This window comes from Ruditapes philippinarum, unplaced genomic scaffold, assembly GCF_026571515.1.
Source record: "Ruditapes philippinarum isolate M1 unplaced genomic scaffold, ASM2657151v2 ctg4441_1_1_1_1, whole genome shotgun sequence".
NCBI lineage: Eukaryota > Metazoa > Mollusca > Bivalvia > Venerida > Veneridae > Ruditapes > Ruditapes philippinarum.
In genome coordinates, this window is record NW_026855311.1 from 85,922 (window position 1) to 104,715 (window position 18,794).

At 32.8% G+C, this 18,794-nt stretch overlaps 1 protein-coding gene across 1 annotated transcript; it reads left to right on the plus strand.

Annotated features, from left to right (window-relative positions):
• Positions 1-2,661: 2,661 nt before the first annotated feature.
• LOC132742887 (uncharacterized) lies at positions 2,662-17,493 on the plus strand. The gene is made up of 6 exons (XM_060731389.1): positions 2,662-2,773; positions 4,286-4,348; positions 4,870-4,932; positions 15,734-15,796; positions 17,014-17,076; positions 17,458-17,493. The coding sequence occupies exons 1-6, from the start codon at positions 2,738-2,740 to the stop codon at positions 17,491-17,493; spliced, it is 324 nt and encodes a 107-aa protein (XP_060587372.1). The 5' UTR covers positions 2,662-2,737.
• Positions 17,494-18,794: the final 1,301 nt, after the last annotated feature.

An 18,794-nucleotide genomic window follows, 5' to 3' on the forward strand; every position in this document is an offset into this window, starting at 1 on the left:
TTCACCAACAAAACTCTTGGCTATTGTACCTTTGTTAACAAAATATGTCTGTTGGAAATTCATTGTATCCCACTAATCTGATAATCTAGAATTAGGCCTGATCAGAGATCTATGTATTTCCGGCATGGCAATCCTAATGCTGAACAATTGTTTCCTGGTTTTCTTCTTTATTGTTCTTAAGATTTATTCTAATAATTTATTGGTGTAAAATCATTGTAGTAATTGAATTGAAATATAGAAATAAACATATTAATCAGTAAAAGATCGTAGGGAAATGTTAACAATAGCTAATTGTTGATATAGAGAAGACATGAAACCTCCCATGTATTTTAACAATCCTTTTTGTGGTGCTTGCGTATAACAAAAACTACTCTCTGATTTATTGTCCAAGAAATCGTTAATTTTTCTTTAATCTAGTGTTAATAATTAATGATATCAACTGACATATACCCTCGAACGATCCAGAAATACCTCAGTACTGTAAGCACGGTATTTAAATTTACACATCCTTATTGTTATAAAGAAATCTGTTAGCTGAACATCTGTGTGATATAAGTGTAGTTGTTGCAAAAAATCTAAGTTCATTACAATAAAGACCTTTAGTAAAAAAACAAAATATATGCATTATTTGGTACTCTTGAAAACTGATATTAGGCAAATAATTAGAGACTCTGTGTACGAGTCTTGATTACGTTTTCTGATATATATTGATTTTTTTTATCGTTTTATAAAAGATTTTGTGTTTCCCTTACTATATTTTTTAAATGAACTTCGTCATGTTTTATCTGATTAACATAATAAGATACTCTCTCAAACATCCTGTTCTCTTCTGTAATATGCTTTGCGTATGATATCACGTTGAACCGGTAACGAAACTAGTTTGAATTAAACCGTAATAAATTTGTATATAGGATAGGAGTTTGCGATAGATTATTAAAAAACATAAAAACAATGTATTAAGCGATTTGTTAATTAAAATATAGCTAAACTTACCAATAACCAGGTAGTATCGGCGATTAAGTTAGCACAGCTGCAAATATTTGCCGGCTGGGTATATGTTAGATGTTTGTGTCGAAGACTGCAGGCTTGTACACTTCCAGTATAGTATTCGCAATATTCGAGATTCAACACTGTTATAAGAACCTTATTTGATACAATAAAACCTGGGTGATTATCAAAATATTGATTAATTCTTAACGAATCATCTGTAAACCAGTGTAGAATCAGATATTACATGTAATTATTGCATTTGTACATGCATGTACATGTTATAAGGGCTAAGTGTTATGATGACAAACATAAAAACATATACGACTTTTATCACGAAAGGTTTATTTTGGTAACGTAAGAAGTAGCACATGTTTTGATAACTTTAATTCGAAGATAAGAATATATCATCAGACGTTCTAAAATCAAAATAAGAAGACTGTGTGAATCAAGCTAACACCAAGTTGATGCGACTGTTAAAGAATTACGCATTGAAATATTCGAAGGGTTAGTTATACCTGCACTGTTTTATCTCAAATTATTTCCCAAAATGAATGTAGTCCAATTTGATGTTTATTTTATAAAAAAAAAGTTGCAACTTTCAACTTGTGTCGCTTGTGTCGCCCGTAGTCCAAAAAGTATTTGACCTAGAATCATGAATCTTCTAGGGATATGTAAGTCAGCATGTGAAGATGTGCACCTGAGGATTTATTTTTTGTAATTGCCCGTAGCTTATTATATACTTGCAATGTTCAACCTGCGCCGTGCATGGCCTTAAAAGTGTTTAACCTGGAGTCACGAAACTGTATTCAGAAATGTTGGCCAATATGCGTAATTGTGCACCTGGGGTTTGCTTGTGGATTTATTCAGTTTTATAAGGGTTATTGCCCTTGCTTAAGTAAACAAATAGCATTTTTTCAAATTATGTCGCCCCTTACTCGAAATTCACTTGGCTTAGAATTATGAAATTTTACAGAAGTTTTGATAAGGAAGACTTTATAAAACTTTATCCAAAAAGGTATTTAATCTAGAGTCATGAAACTGTATCTAGATGTTGCTCAGTATGCATAAGTTTGTATCTGGAGTTTGGCTTGTGGTTTTATTCAGGTTTCGTTAGAGTTATTGCCCTTGATTAAGTAAAAAATAGCCATGTTCAATTTGTGTCGCCCGTAGCCCAAAAGTATTTGACAGAGAGTCACGAGTCATAAAATGTTAGTCAGCCTGACCGTGAAGTTGTGCACCTCAACTTGTGTCACGCATAGCCCATAAAACATTTGACCTGGAGCTATGGAATTTTAACTTTACAGGAATGTTGCTCAGCATGTGAAGTTGTGCACATCGGCATTTATTCAGTATTTGAAGAGCTTTTATGTCCCCACTATAGGTGTGGAGCATTAAGACTTGTCCTTGTCCGCCCATATGTGCGTGGGTGTGGTGTCATATTGTGTCGCATGTTGCATTATTTGTAGAGTGAATTCACTCGACTTAGTTAAAACTCGCAAATTTCAGCTTGTGTCGCGAATAGCCCAAAAGGTTTTCGACCTAGAGTCATGTCACTCTACAGATGTGTAGTTGTGTACCGTTGACTTGTAAATTGATTCAATATTTTTAGAGTTAATAAGCATGAATAAATACTTTAATATCTCATACCATATCATTAAATATGTTTAATAACCCCTTTGTATTACAGTTGTTGTTGCTGCTGCTGTCAACTGTTACATGTTGATTTGTTCATGAAAGTGAAAAAGATATGTTTCGAGGAAAAGTGCATCCTGAGCCAAATCAGGTTAGGTTATAAAAAATTCATTTTCATTACAGTATATTGTGCTTGGTGAATGTGTATAAAGTTATATCTGTTGTTTGTAGTACATACTGTTATTGTCTGAAGATACTTCCAAAATACCTGTATGATAAAACATATTAGTATAAATACTCATGAGTGTATGTTGCATGCACGAAATTATTGTTTAACGGTTAAAGTCCTCATTGAAAAACAGCATACCATTTTGTTAAGGGCTATTTCATTATGTTAACGTATAAGATAACTTTGTGTAAAATGACTAAGGAATTGTATGTTAAAACTCTCTTGAAAATCGACAAAACGATAAGTGAAACAATATCATATTACCTTTCATATATTTCATTAACATTTTTCTTTTCATATAGCTTTAAAACTTTTAAAACGAATACAAAAAGATTCTTTGAATCTAGTCAATGCGTTTGTCGAGAATATTGTTAGATAAATGCTCTTGCATCTTAGAAAACATCTTTTGATAGAATGGAATTTAGAATCACCGTTTAACGTACATGTTTTTGATAATAATAATATTTTTTCAGAAATATTTTTATAATTTGTGGCTTTTGCTAGATGGTAGATGGCACTTATCTCTGTAATCAATAATGCTTGAAATATTTGTGCCCTAAATGAGAACGCAAAGCTTAGTAAAGTGCAATTTCAAAAGGAAATTACACAAATACCGCCAAAGTTTTCATTTCTTTGCAACGATTAGTTCCGGGAATATAATTGAGAGTTTGTCCTTAAGCTTATAGGATCGTACACATACAAACTAAAATAATTTCTGTATAAATTAAGCTCTGAATAAAGGTTTAGGATGATAAGGGAAATATTTGTTCTATTTTCAAAGACGGGAAACATTTTAGAGATTAAGGGGTTAATGTTAGCTTTGCATATCGTACGTTTATGTAGATGCTTAGAGGTTATTGAGACCGGATTGCTTGTAATATTTATATGTTCTTTGATCGGGGACGGGCATTAATTCCTCCGTACCTTCATAAGCTCCTGTAGGTGGGAGTTTTATCTGTTGTAACCGGTACATGGGCAGTATTAAAAGACATGCTTTCAATGATTCAAAATCAAAACTAAAAGAGTTTGTTGCTTTCAAGATTGTTAGGATACTACTCAGATGATTAATTTTATTCGAAAATCGTATTAATACCGGCATAGGGAGCAGTACCAGTACTGGTAAGAATCCAGGAAACTCCTCAACTGAGTGCCCGATTTGATACAAGAATTTAAATGCCAGTCTTTTACAAAAAGAAATGTGAAGAGTGTATTGGTTTTGACAAAATGTGAAAGAATGTCAAAGAACTCCCAACGTATGTGAAATATACTTAGATATAACCTATTCAACAATCTCATTAGACTCTTGTCAGTATTGTCCATATGCTTCACAGTCGCCGTGAGCAGATGTGTTTGTACGTACGTGTGTGTGTACGTGTTCATATATCTTTAAGAAACGTCTCTCATATGTAAGCTATTATGTTTCATGTATTTCAGGAAAGGGGGAAAGAGGTAGCTCGCACACGTTTCAGTGGCAGACGTCGTCGTCCTATTGAACAGGTTATGTCTTGTTATAATAAAGATGTCAGTATGGGAAATTTTAATGTTAATACTTCTATTACGTACTAAGCAAAACGTGTAACTCACTTTTGTATAATTATCAATATTTATATTGTACCTTACATAGGTAATTTATATAAAGCTACAATATCATGTTATCATGTCTAAACACGTTGTGTAATTCAAATTCAACAACACATAGTACATCATAAAAGAAATATTGAAAGTATTGATATTATAGTGAGGGCTTTTTTTTAAAACTGTTTTTCACCTGGCAAACTAAAACTTTACGAGGTATAAATTAACATGCAGGGAACTGAAATATTGCTGGATGACCGAAATGAACGCGGAGTGAAATTTCTATAATGAACATTTTTTGAAGTGGATCAAGTTATCATTACAATTAATAATCATTAATAATCAGTAAATAAAGTATTTCAGTCGATGATTTTGTTTTCAAATGAATAAAATGAAGGTTTTTGTTTACACTGTTTTTATCAATATCATGCATAATTTTTCAGGAAAATGTTAGAGAGGAGACCAGCGCATCTTTTCAAGGAAGTGTTCATTCAGATATAGAGCAGGTTTTATATTTTAGCTAAAAAGTTTGAACAATAAAGCAAATAAATCGCACGCATGAGTTGTTTCATACAATAGTCACTATTTAAAAATATACTATGCTCAAATTAGAAAATATTGATAATTGCTACACAATCTTTTTGTAAATAAAGAATAAACACGTTTAGACCTCACACAAATTATATATGTTATGTTTAAAATTCTTCACACTATAGGTGGTCACAATGTGAATATATACTGTCATTAAAAAAACTGGCAGTTTGTTTTTAAGAAAGGACCAACTTTACTTGTCCCGTAAAAGGGAATAGAGCTTCTCATTCATTGTTTTTAATTCTTTTTATTCAAATATATTAATTAAGAATTTTAAAGATTTCAATAAATTCCTGTGAGTAAAATATTTTACTAAAGGATCAGCATGGTATATCTTTAAATTTAAGAAAGCGCAAAGAAAATTATAAATATGTAAATTAAAACTGGATTATCATGTGGGGTTTACTTAGCACTAATGTCATTACCTAGGTAAAATTGGAAACAAAAGTAACAAACATTTAAGTTATTGGCTGTTGTGCCGTCTTTCTTTTGTGTCGTAATCCTTACTGTTGTTCTTGTCGAAATATTGAAAGTAATGGGTTTTTTCTCAAACTGTTTTTCACCAGGCAAATTAAAACTATACGTGGCATGATTTAGCATGCAAGGGACTGAAATTTTGAAATTTGGCCGACATGAAACGCGAAATGAAAACTCTGTTGAAAATGAACGGATCAAATTAACAAAATGATACGGTAACCAGTTCTGTTATTACAACCTTGCATACTGATGTTGTTGAACATATGTTGACATTTAAAATGAAAAGTAAAATTCAACAATACATAGTACATCATAAAATGTAAGATTTCCTTTAAGAGTGATTAAGTCTGGTGAGAGCATTTTCACTTTGCAGTTATTCTATTGTACTTCAATGCTGATTTTATCAAACATAACTCAACTCAATTCAAATAATTTTGTCTTGATACAAATGGATTCCAATATATTCTTAAATTCGGATAATTTAAAAATATTTGTAAATATTGGCTTCAGCAATCTCCAAAGTACTAATAATTTCTTGGTTTGAAAAAAACTATAATGCTCAAAGTAAACAATGTATTATAACGCACGCAATTAAAATTAATAAGCCAATAATTTAATCGATAGTTTATAAGTCTACATTAGGTTGTTTATCTTTAAACGCTAAATTAATTCATGATAGCATTTGAAATATGTATTTCAGTTAATGAGTTACAATCAAATAATTGAAACTATTTACAATCCACCTAGACTGACCGTTAAACGGTATGCATTTTCAAAATTGTATTTGATAGTATGTACAAATGTATAAAGAATGTATCAATCAAAAGGAAAATGATCTAATCTGTAGCGAATTTTCTACATCTTTAAACTACACTGAAATAATACAAACACTTTAAATCCATTTCTTCACTTTTAATTTTTCCTTTAACCCTTTCCCCCCATGAGCATATTGTGAAAAATGGCCATTTTCACTGAAAAGCCTCCTCTTAAAGGTTCAAACTGCTATGAAACTATGAAAATGTTTCAATACTAATAAAACTTGGCACAAATGTTGACTGGACCATTGCCTTTGTAACGACATGCTCAGTCTTAAATTTCCTGTTTCCATGGCAACGATGGGACATCTCCAAAATTGCCAAAAATCACTATTTTGCCTCGATTTTTTCCATCAAAATTTATTTCAAAGTGCTGCAACTTCTCAAGGGATTGAGATAGAGTCAAAGGCTTTTAAGCGTTGGTTACCACGTTACCTTATGATCGACCTGGGTCATTTTAAGCCTCTCACAAGTCCAAAATTTTCTTGGCGATGAGGGGGACTACCCCTTCAAACCCCCCAAACAAAAGGGGGCATCCCCCCTTCTGGCACCCCTGATGTATCTTTTGGATGAAGGGTGGCGCCGAAAAAGTGCTCACTTTTTTTTAGCAAACATTTCTCAACGCAAACATTGTGTTTGTGGCCCAAATAGGACATTTTTTTCACTATTTCAGGCCTAAAAGGGGGGGGGTCGAAAGTGCGTTGTTTCGCGTATATATGAGGTAAAGGGTTAACAAAAAAATGATGAAAAACTTTGGAATCACCCAAAATCTAGTTTTTCCATTTTTTACATGTGGTCTTTAACCTAATTTTGGTTGAAAAATTGTTATTTTGTTAACATTTATAATTTTTTTTTAGTTAACCCCTTCCCCCATGAGCATATTGTGAAAAAAATGGCCATTTTCCACTTGAAAAGCCTCCTCTTACAAAGTTCAAACTGCTATGAAACTATGAAAAAATGCTTCAATACTAATAAAACTTGGCACAAATGTTTGACTGGACCATTGCCTTTGTAACGACATGCTCAGGTTTAAATTTCCTGTTTCCATGGCAACGAGGGGACATCTCAAAATTGCCAAAAATCACTATTTTGCCTCGATTTTATCCATCAAAATTTATTTCAAAGTGCTCTGCAACTTCTCAAGGGATTGAGATAGAGTCAAAGGCTTTTTCAGCGTTGGTTACACGTTACCGTTCTTATGATCGACCTGGGGTCATTTTAAGCCTCTCACAAGTCCAAAATTTTCTTATAGCGATGAGGGGGACTCCGCCCCTTCAAATCCCCCCAAACAGAAGGGGGCACATCCCCCTTTGGCCAACCCCCTGATGTATCTTTGGATATGGGGGGCGGCGCCAAAAAAAGTGCTCACTTTTTTAGCAACATTTCTCAAACGCAAACATGTGTTTGGGGCCCAAATAGGACATTTTTTCACTATTCCAGGCCTTAAAAGGGGGATCGAAAGTGCGTTGTTTCGCGTATATATGAGGTAAAGGGTTAATGCAAAACTCCAACATTCACAATTTTAGTAATTCCTTTTCAGATTCACTTTTGCAATGACTTTTAAAAACTCTTTTACAACAACTGAACGCATTAACATCAATATATATAGCAGCCAAAAATTAACGGCAAAAGAACTTAATAATTACAAGAAAAGCATGATAATCGTGAACATTTGTGAACATGTGAATTTTTCCCACCAAAATTAAATAATGAGCAAGACGGAGTTTAGGTTTCATAGATAATATTACATAAGCAGAAATACTCAATAAAAACACTTGAAATATGAGAACTTATAGTAAAGGTTACATGAAATAAACATGCTAGATTTCGGCGGCCAAAGTTATGATTAAGGGATTAACCCTTAATTTAACCCAATTAGGACATTCGCTAGATATTTAGCGACACTCCGGGGCCAGAATGTTCAATAAACAGGAATTAATAGTTTTACTTTCACTTTGAAGTTGTTTAATCCATCTATCTGTTTAGTACAATATTCCTCCCGAATGGATTAATACGTCTCCCTATATGTATATTTCCCTTTTCGAAATATATAGCGGCAATGATCTGTGCAACGTAATGAATGTCATTCATCAATTATACAACTTACGGCTAATTTTTACCTGTAATCAATACTCATGCCAGTTAAAAATGATTTATCTGAGTCAGTTATTAAGATATGTCACTGAAAGTATTGGTTATCATGATGCAAGATGGTGTCACAGCACAACAATTACCATCAGGAACAGAAACACTATCATCATAATCTATCTTGTCGCTTGCATTGCTTTCATTGGTTTGAACATTCGAATCAAAGTCAACATAATTCTCTATGTCTTCAAGTTCTTCAACACTATTCTTATCGTTTGTAGAAGTTAAATTTGTCATTTTTTTTAATATCACCATTGCCACATTCATTATCATCATGGCCCGTTTGTCCGTGTATATCATCTATTATGTCAAATTCCAATAAATCCATTTCTTCCTCTTCAGTTAATAAATTCATTATAATAGTATCATCATCACTGACTTCAGAATAATAACTTTCATCACTTTTATCTCCTCTCTTGGCTTCAATTGCAATTGTTCTTGCTTTATATTTTTATTTATATAATTTTATGTACCTTATAAAGATGGTCAAACAGATATCCTCTTCGAATAAACTTCGTTTTGCATTTATCCATTACACATTTATATTGTAGCAGCTGCGAACTGTGTTTCTCATCTTTATGTCTTTTAAGATTACGATTATACTTATAAGATTTGTCACACAAATTCCGCTGAAATGTTTCCATCTTTACGTTTCAACAAAACTAAATGAAAGGAGCCAATTTCAAACCACGCTCTTTTTTTGCACGTTGTTTAGTTTATCACTTTTAACCTTGCTCCGGTATAAAAATGAGCGGGAAAGGTGCACGGAAGAAATCGTGACATTCTTTTAAACCATAATATGCTCCGGTAAAAGTAATGAAGCGGGGAAAAAATATGCCATGTTTAAAATTATACTGGTAATTCTACGTCGTGTATTGCTCCCAGGTTTACATTAACGTCCTAATATTTATCAAGGATATACCGTTCAGAAAATAGATTTTAAATTAGAATTTTAACTTTTGAATTACCTTTTCCAATCTTTGTTTTTAGGCGATTCGCAGATTTTCTGTACGGTCGATTGAACAATTGTGATTCCCATTTGTTCAGTGCTTTTCCAAAAGTTAAAATGATTTTTCAACGTTTAAAAGTCTTCATTGTTTTCTTATGAAGGATTATAGAAAATTAAATGGTTTCTTCCAATTTTACTTTTTTCTCGAGGGTAATATAATTTTAAAGCAAAGACCTTATATTACAGCAATCGCGGACTTTGTAACTAATTTGGAAACAATTCGGACCAATTTCCAAAGCTGCCCGAGGACAGTGTCCCTTAATTTTGAACAACATCTACAACTTTTGTGCGGAATTTATTTCGACTTAACTCTCCCAGCTTTTGGTGGTGTTTTGGCTTTCTTTCACGAAGACTGAACTAAATATTCATCTCGCCATAATTTTCCAAAAGTCATCTAAATTTTTTTCTGTCCCCCTTTTTTCCATAAACTTTGTAAAACGTTTGCTAGAACTTTAACGTTGTACATAATTCTCATCGTTTATTATGCAATTTGATAGTTTCTTGGAACTCCTGGTTTTTGGATTTTATTGTTAAGAAAATGATTAGGAGAAAGTGGTTTTATTTGAGTCTAAATTCATTTTCCACGTATACTAACGGTCTAGAATTTAGTTGCCTTCTATTTTCTTTAACGAAGGGTTTGTATCTGAATTAATGTTAGCAGTCTTCCGAACCTAACAATTTACGGACCAGCGACGTTTTGACTTCACCAACGAGGCGGTTCGTAAAACTCTCCATCCAGGGAGCTAACTCTTACAATGAAAATGCCAATTTATACCTAAAGATGAAACATAAGATTGTACAATCTTCAACACTTGGTAATATTATTCCAGGCTTCATTGAATCCACTTTACTCGCTAATTTAAAACTGTGTAGCATTGGGTCACTTACAATTTCAGAGAGGAGTAACTCGTTGAGCAATTTAAAACGTAAAGCTTTCTTGGGTTTCTTATCTTGAACAGTTTCCAAATGAATTGCTCTTGTTATCATACATGAAAATATGCAAATCGACACTTTTTTCAGTCCTTCATTGCATTTGATATTCAGAGGCCCTAAATAATCTAATCCGTTTCTCGAAAACGCTGGTGACACTAGAACTCGAGATTGTGGTAACGGAGCCATAGGAGGCATTTTATATGAATCACCTTCGTGATTCTTGCAAATTGCACACTTACGTAATGTCGATTTGACAATAGATCTTCCGAATGCGTAATCCAGTACTTCTGACGAGTTTTAGCCAATGTATGAGAAACGCCAAAATGCATGCATTCTTTATGTGCTTTTTCTTTTATAAGCTCCGTCAATCTGAATTTGGTAGAAGTATTAGTCGTCTAGCTCCTTGCAGTAAATCGGAGTTTTCAAGTCGTCCAATACAACCCATAACTCTTTTATCATCAATGTATAAGCCTAATTGTTTCTGTAACGCACTTGGCCTTTTACTTTCTACTGCAACAAAGTCTTTTATGTAGTGTTTTCTTTGAACAAATGTTATCCATCTTGTTTTAGCTTCTTGAAGTTCTTCATTTTTTATGGTTTGACGCTATTTATTCAGTGTAATACAATTTGGGAGACGGTCCGCAAAAACATATTCTCAATGTTAAGTTGAAGTTGTTCTTTCATGAAACTCAAAAATCTTACCCGACTAGAACAGCCATCAATTCTAATTTTGGTACAGTCATTACTTTAACCGGAGCAAGGCGGGTTTTTTCAAATATCAGATCTGTTTTAGACAACTCTTTTTCTTCTTGGTGTAAGTAAATTGATGTTGCATATGATTTTGTGGACGCATCACAAAAGCATAAAAGATTAAATGTTTTGAATTTGCCATTGGTCTTTATGTTTCTAGGTAACTTGGGTTCCGTAATATCTAACAGGTCTTGAGAAATTGATCACCATCTGTGTTTTATTTGCTCATCTTTAACCACGTCCTTTGCTCCACAATTCCTGAAGTAATATCTTTCCACGAAGTACAACAGGAGAGAATAAGCCCATAGGGTCAAACACAGAAGCGACTCTCTTCAATATGTTTCGCTTAGTGAGTGGTAAACTGTCATCCAAAACTCTGCTTTGTTTTAAATATATCGTATCTGTTTTATAGTCCCATATGTGACAAAGAAACTGGCATTTCTTTCATTTCAGCTCTGTCAGTTATCGGAATAACATTGTTGACGTTTTCACTATTAGTTAGCTGCTCTCGTAAATTATAGCTGCATCAGAAAACATCTTCTTTGCCGTCTGATATAGGATAATTGCTTCTTCGTCACTATTTACTCCGGTGATACTATTATATCTACGTATATATCTTTCTTTAACTTTTCAGCTACATTTGTACCGTAGGAATCAAGATGTGTTTTTATTGTTGAGCTCAATAAAAACGGACTTGATCTGATCCCGAAAGGAACACGACAAGAACGATACACTTGAAGATTCTCAGATTTCAAAGTAGAACACTTTGTATCTTTCACCCATAAAAACCTTGTGACATCTCTTTCAGATTGTTGTAAGCCGATCTGTAGAAATGCTTTCTCAATACCAGACACTATTGCAACTGGATGGAGACGGAATCACATCGAAAGTCCACAAAGGTCATGAAGTAGGACTGGTCCTCTGAATAAGCATTCGTTTAAAACTTTTGTTTTCATTTGAAGTTTAAGCAGAAGCATCGTAAACGACTCTGATTTTTGTAGTATTTTTTGAGACGTTATAACTGCATGGTGTGGAATATAGTGAACTAATCCATTTGACAGTGAATCGTTGACTTTTTCAATAACACCCTTTTTGAGCTGATCCTGAATAATGGAATCGTATTTTTCTAAACTTTCAGGTTATTGCTCACTCCTTAAGACACGATTTCAATCTCCCATATGCTAGTTCTCTGTTAGCAAGTAGGTTAGGAGAAAGTTCTTTTCATGGCCAAAGTACCCGGTATCTCCCGTTTTCAAACCTCACAGTGCTTTTGAATTTGTCCATAGCATATTTGTCATCAATTGCAATATCTTTATTATTTACACATATGGATTGAATTTTCCAGAAATCTTCCAGGTTATGTCGAGGCTCGAATACACTAATTTTTGTAGTGTTGCTACCATATGTTTGAACCAGAAAGTTCGGAACAGTATCATGTTTATCATCACTATTTGTTCTTCCGGTCAGAATCCCACCAAGTTTGGATCCTAAGAGGTACAACCCCGGTAAAAGTTCAATTTTCTGTGGCAACAATATGTCTAGATAATAATCATTTCCAATTAATAATTCTATGGTCGTTGACTCCTTTTCAAGTGACACATCAATATTTTTGCGTTGAACATTTCCACTTATAACGGGCATGATAATTGTGCGAATCTGGAGATATTTTCAACTGTTTAGTTTTAGGTCCAGTTTCGTCACTGGCGTTTTTATCACCCTTGCGTGTGTACTTCCAAATGTTTACACTTTAAGCTCTTCTACACCCTCTTGTTTTAGTCCTAATTTGTTTACAAGTCTCTGAGTAATGTAAGTACGATGAGAACCACAACAAGCAAGATTCTTGTATTAGCTGTTGATGACGTATCTGGATTTTTAACAGTCGAACTATCTGTTTGCATGAACACTGTTTCTCCATGGGATACCATAACATTCTCTTCAATTACTTCTTTCTGGAAGGCATCATCTTCCTTTTCTTTTGTAAAATGAACTTGTGTTTCTTTCTTTGTAAGATTCTTTGTAAATCGTTTTGGACATAAACTTCTATGGTGTTTGTTAAACTCTTTACAGTATACACAGGCACGACTTACGTAATGACCCCCTTTGAGGCAACGATAGCAACACCCTTTAAGTCTTTGTTTTCTTTCTTCTATAGTTTTATAGATTGTACATTCGTCACTCCAATGTTTCTTTTTACAGAAGTGACATGTAGGCATACTATGTTTGTTAAGCTGATTATCCTTTCCTTGATTTTCATTCATTAGTAATGATTCTGCTGAACTTCGTGACGTAAGGTGCTCCGGTAGAACATTCATATCCCCTCGTTGCCTTTGAAAGGTTATCACTATTTCTTGTTACTCCAATGTTATATCTTTCCCCTGTAATTCCCTTATTTGGAGAGAATGGTTGATTAACTTTGGGCTCTGAATAATCATTTTTTCTTCGTTCAGCCTTTTCACACGCAACTATATAATCTCTCAAATGACACTGGAGTAAATTAACAGTCTATTCATTTTTTGCACCTTTGTTGAATTCTAAATGTCGTAAGATATCTTCTGATAATTTACTACTTATCTTTGACACAAAAATGTGTTGATCAATATTCTCACCTAACACTTCTAAAGCACGTAGGTGTCTTTCTATCGAGTCAATAACAACCTTAAGCTAGTAATTCTCGATGTTGGTGGTCGTAGATTCAATATCTCATTGTAGTGCAAATCCACGATTTCCTGTTTATTCCCAAATCTTTCTCGAAGGATTTTAACGGCAACCGCTTAATTATCATTTGTACAAGCTTGACCAGCAACGGCACGCTTTGCTTCTGCGCCAAACTTTCTTTGAAGATAATTAAACTTTTCAATATTTGATAATTTAGAATTTTTGTGTACTGTACACTCAAATGCATCCCAGAATTCACATCAGCGTATTTTGTCTCCAAAGAACATATTCAACCCTAGTTTTGGTAGTTTTACGGCTGAATGGTTATCATTATTCCTCTTTCTTTCACAAGTTTGATCTAAACATTTTCACAATCACTTTACGTATCCGGTTCGCGGGACCATTTTCAATGTAGCGAATTCTCAACACCTTTTAACTACACTGATATACAAACACTTTAAATCCATTTCTTCACTTTTAATTTTTCCTTTAATGCAAAATTCCAACATTCACAATTTCAATAATTCCTTTTCAGATCCACTTTTGCAATGTCTTTTAACAACTCTTTTTTACAACAACTGGCTAGAACACAATAACATCAATATGTATAGTAGCCAAAAATTAGCTGCAAAAGAACTTAATAGAGAATAAAGAATAATTACAAGAAAAGCATGATAATCGTGAACATTTGTGAACATGTGAATTCTTCCCACCAAAATTAAATAAGGAGCAAGTAGGAGTTTAGGTTTTATAGATAATATTACATATTAAGCAGAAATACTCAATAAAAACACGTGAAATATGAGAACTTATAGTAAAGGTTACATGAAATAAACATGCTAGATTCGCGGCAAAGTTATGATAGGAGATTAACTAAATTTAACAATAGAACATCGCTAGATATTAGCGACATAATCCCTGAGTCACGACAAGTACGTTTTATCTTAATAATATCTTACGAGTGTCTATAGAAACTGCACAGAACTGAATTAAATACTCTATATTACAAATTTGTTAACGATCCATTTTATTTCTTAAACGACCATCATTCGATCCAAATAAAAAGTTGCATTTTCATTCGTGAAAATATGCGATTTTTTCATTGAGATTGCGTTACTTAATAGCAGTAATTTGATATAATTAGTGTTATTTTAGGAAATGGAAAGGACCAGTGTTCGAGGAAACGTTGCTTTCAATGTACATTTACGTCATATTATACCAGATGAATGTTGCTAATTAAAGAATGCATTAAAAGGCTAGATAGATAAAAATGTAAAGCATACTGCAGGGACACGAATTACCGCTTGTGGGCTCCGAGAACATATCAAGTGCAAATGATTGAAGGAATTTTATGCTTGTTTAAATCCCTTTAAATTCAATTTATGCATTTTCATGGATTAACGTGAGAAATGTACTGAACAATTGTTATTATGATTTTAATTGGCCAAAAAGGGTACATTATTTTAGTATTTACCACTTGGTAAGTAAGGGGACATTTAAACATTCATTTCTCTTTACCAAACTATTAGAAATGTAACACTATGAGAAATGTTCTATATGATGTTTATCAAGTTTTGACAAAGGACGTTAAAGATTTTAAAGACGTGTTAAAGATTTTGTCTTTGTTGATAGAGTGCGGAGTCACTTAACCTTAGAGTCAACTTGTATTTATTTTGTAATAACAGTGATTATGGCTAATGTTAAAGCATTATGAAACAAGTAGTAGTTTGGAATATATGTTCTGCCTAATATGTCAATAGTTTTTTTCGGTGATAATGATCAAACAAATAACAACGCCAATTAAACAAAATAGGCTTTACTATTTCATTGAATCAACATTTTTTAGTTTATATATGCACGTTAAAATGTGTAAAATCTGTCTTAAAAACATCATTTCAGAATACTTATGTGAACATATTGTATTTCTAGGACAATGAATCTGAGGACGAAAGTTCACAAGATGAAGACGGGATATCTACTGAATCACAAGATGTACTACATATCTTTCTAAAACGTTTTACTTTCTTTATTTAGTTTAGTGTAACTACATCTGGAGTGATAAAATGAGGTTACTTAAAGTAGTCATGCATAGCAGCTTTGTTCCCTTTGAATAACATTCCTAAACTAAGACTATTCTATCGATACAAAATACAGTCAGGTGTTCAAAAGAAACCTTCATAATACTTTGAAATTTAAAGCTTAAAACTTTTCATTTAGCTTTTTGTTTGTTCCCTACCGGTTTAACCGGGGGAGAGGATTATGGATTTTAGGTCGTCTGTCAGTCTGTCCGTCCACACAAAATTGACTCCGTGATAACGCAAACAGTACTGAAATGTGTTTTATGAAAATATAGGTAGATGGCAGTCAAGATAATAATTATGCAAGTCTTCTTTTTTCTTCCTTTGTTGAAAACTTTGGTTGCTATGACAACGAATACACTCAAAACATGGCAATATTGATTAAACCCCGTGATAACGCAAAAAGTACTTGGAACAAAAAATGGCAAAGAAGCGTAGAGGGCAATCTGGAAATTATGCACGTCTTTTTTTCTTCCTATGTTGAACACTTTGGTTGCTCTGGCGACAAAAAGACATCAAATATGGCAAATATAACAATATTCAAATTTAAAAAAGTACTGAACATATTTTTTATGAAACTTGACTTATGGATAGGATATTATGCACGTTATTTGGAGCTGGACTATACAGAGTATATTGAGAGCTGTCGTACTCACCCAACGTTAGCGACTGCATATAGTTGAAACACAGTCAAATCTTTTTCCTTATAACTTCTTTATATTTTAAGGTATCAATTTTCAAAAAAATTGTGTTCATCAATTAGAGGTTCATAACTCTTGCCCCAAAATAATCAGAATTACGTCCCTTGTACTTTGAATTTTCAGCGGAAAGAGTTGTTTTTATCACTTTTTATTACATATTGTATCAATATCAAACTTCAAATTTGTGTTTTTTATCATCGCCCAATCCATATGTGGCCAAGTTCATAATTCTAGCACAAGTATCATGAGAAATATCGTTCCTGATTTTTTTTATATTTCTTATTTATTTCTTAAGGTATCTACTTGAAACTTCGTATTATGACGTAAATAATGTGTGATAAGATTCGGTACTCTAGCTTGACTTGTTTTAGAATTTTATGAAATTTAACGAACTGATAACTTTTCGAATTTATCTCTTTTTTATTTCAAGGAAAGCGATTTTGCCGATGGTATTTCTAGCGATGATTCTTCTACAGAGTCTAAATACTCCGAAGTACGTATATTCTTGTGTGTTCATGTTTTTTTGTTAAGGGGTGATTTTAATGTTTGTTATGTTTGTTCTTTTGTTTGTTCGTTTTTTTGTTGTTGTGGTTTGTGTGTGTTCTTTTTAAATTCTTTGTTTGTTATGGGTCGGAATATCGCTTCTATTCCAAAAAGGGGAGGTATCGCCCATTTATTAAAATAGCATTGTTAACATTCACAATTGAGTCTTCGAACAGGTATTCACTGTTCTTATTTTATCATTTAACAGGCACTGCTAATATGTTTTCATAAATACAAAAATCAGAGATAATTTTTTGAAGTGAAAGTCAATTTTCATCGGCCACGATTTTCATTTTTGTTGTTGTTGTTGTTGTTGTTGTTGTTGTTGCAGCAGCAATTCGGCCATATTCTTGCCTTTTTCGTATAACAGCAAAACAAAAAAAGCATAATTATGCAACATTAAACAATATTATAAGATTTACATTCACAAAGAAAAAACATAGATATTATTTGTAATAGACGCGAGTTAAATACAATGAAATATTTTATATTTTCAACTCAACTTACATAATAGTAATAATAGAATAGAATATATGTTCCTTTTAACATTCTGTTTAGGATAATGAAACAATCAATGATGGTGACGAGGACAGTCAGGATGACGAAGAGTGGTTTAGTTGTGTTAACGTGAGTTAGAGTTTACATTTATTCAGTGAATAAAAACTAATTCCTTTGAATAAAAAGACAGTATTACGAATTAATTAGGCATTAAAAGTAACGTTTTATTTAAATTATTTTTCAAAGATATTTTATAAATCTAATGTTATATATTTATCATTATTTAGCACCTATGCAAACGTTTGATATGTATTTTCATTATTTCATTTTAGAATGAGAAACTGTAATAAGTTTGTTTAATGAAAACGAATTTATTTTAACAATTTCTGCGCAACTACTTTATAGAATCTTAGACACGGACGTGAGGATGATTATTCTAAATTTCTGAAATCAAACGAAAGTAAGATGAAAACAGATACAGATGGTAATACGTTGTTGCATATTGCTGTTTACGAAGATGATTTAAAAGAAGAGATTTTTGACAGCTTACTTGAAAAACATCATGAACAGATAGATAAAGAAAACAAGAAGAAAAAAACACCTCTGCATATCGCAGCAAAACTTAACAGATGTGAAATTGCAAAGAAACTAATTGAAAAGTAAGACAGGATTTTCTTCATTGTAAATATTGATAAATATGAAAACTATTTGGTAATTTGAACTTACAGTATTTTAGAGGCGGATCTTATTTTAGGGATGGACTGTTACTAAAAGATTTGTTGTGCAATAACTTATCAGAATAGTACGATACAATTGTACTGCAGTAAATGCTTAAAAATAATATGTATCAATAGAATTTCCTTTTTTAAGCATTGGAGATATCTATTTGGTGTTTTATGACCCTTGCCATATGACATGAAAACTTCGATTCGAGGATGCACTTTTAACTGTGCAAACCTGAATAAAACTATTATTTTATGTCGATGGTAAGAGTCGTTGACATGTTTTGCACCTTTCACGGTCTCTCATAAAAAGACGCCAAATAAGTCAGCATATATAGCAATCTGCTGTTACCGCCCACGAGGGATGAACTGTTTCCAGATTTTCTAAATTTGAAAATAAAAGGTTATAATTGAGGTTAAGCATATCACACTTTTATAGGACCATATC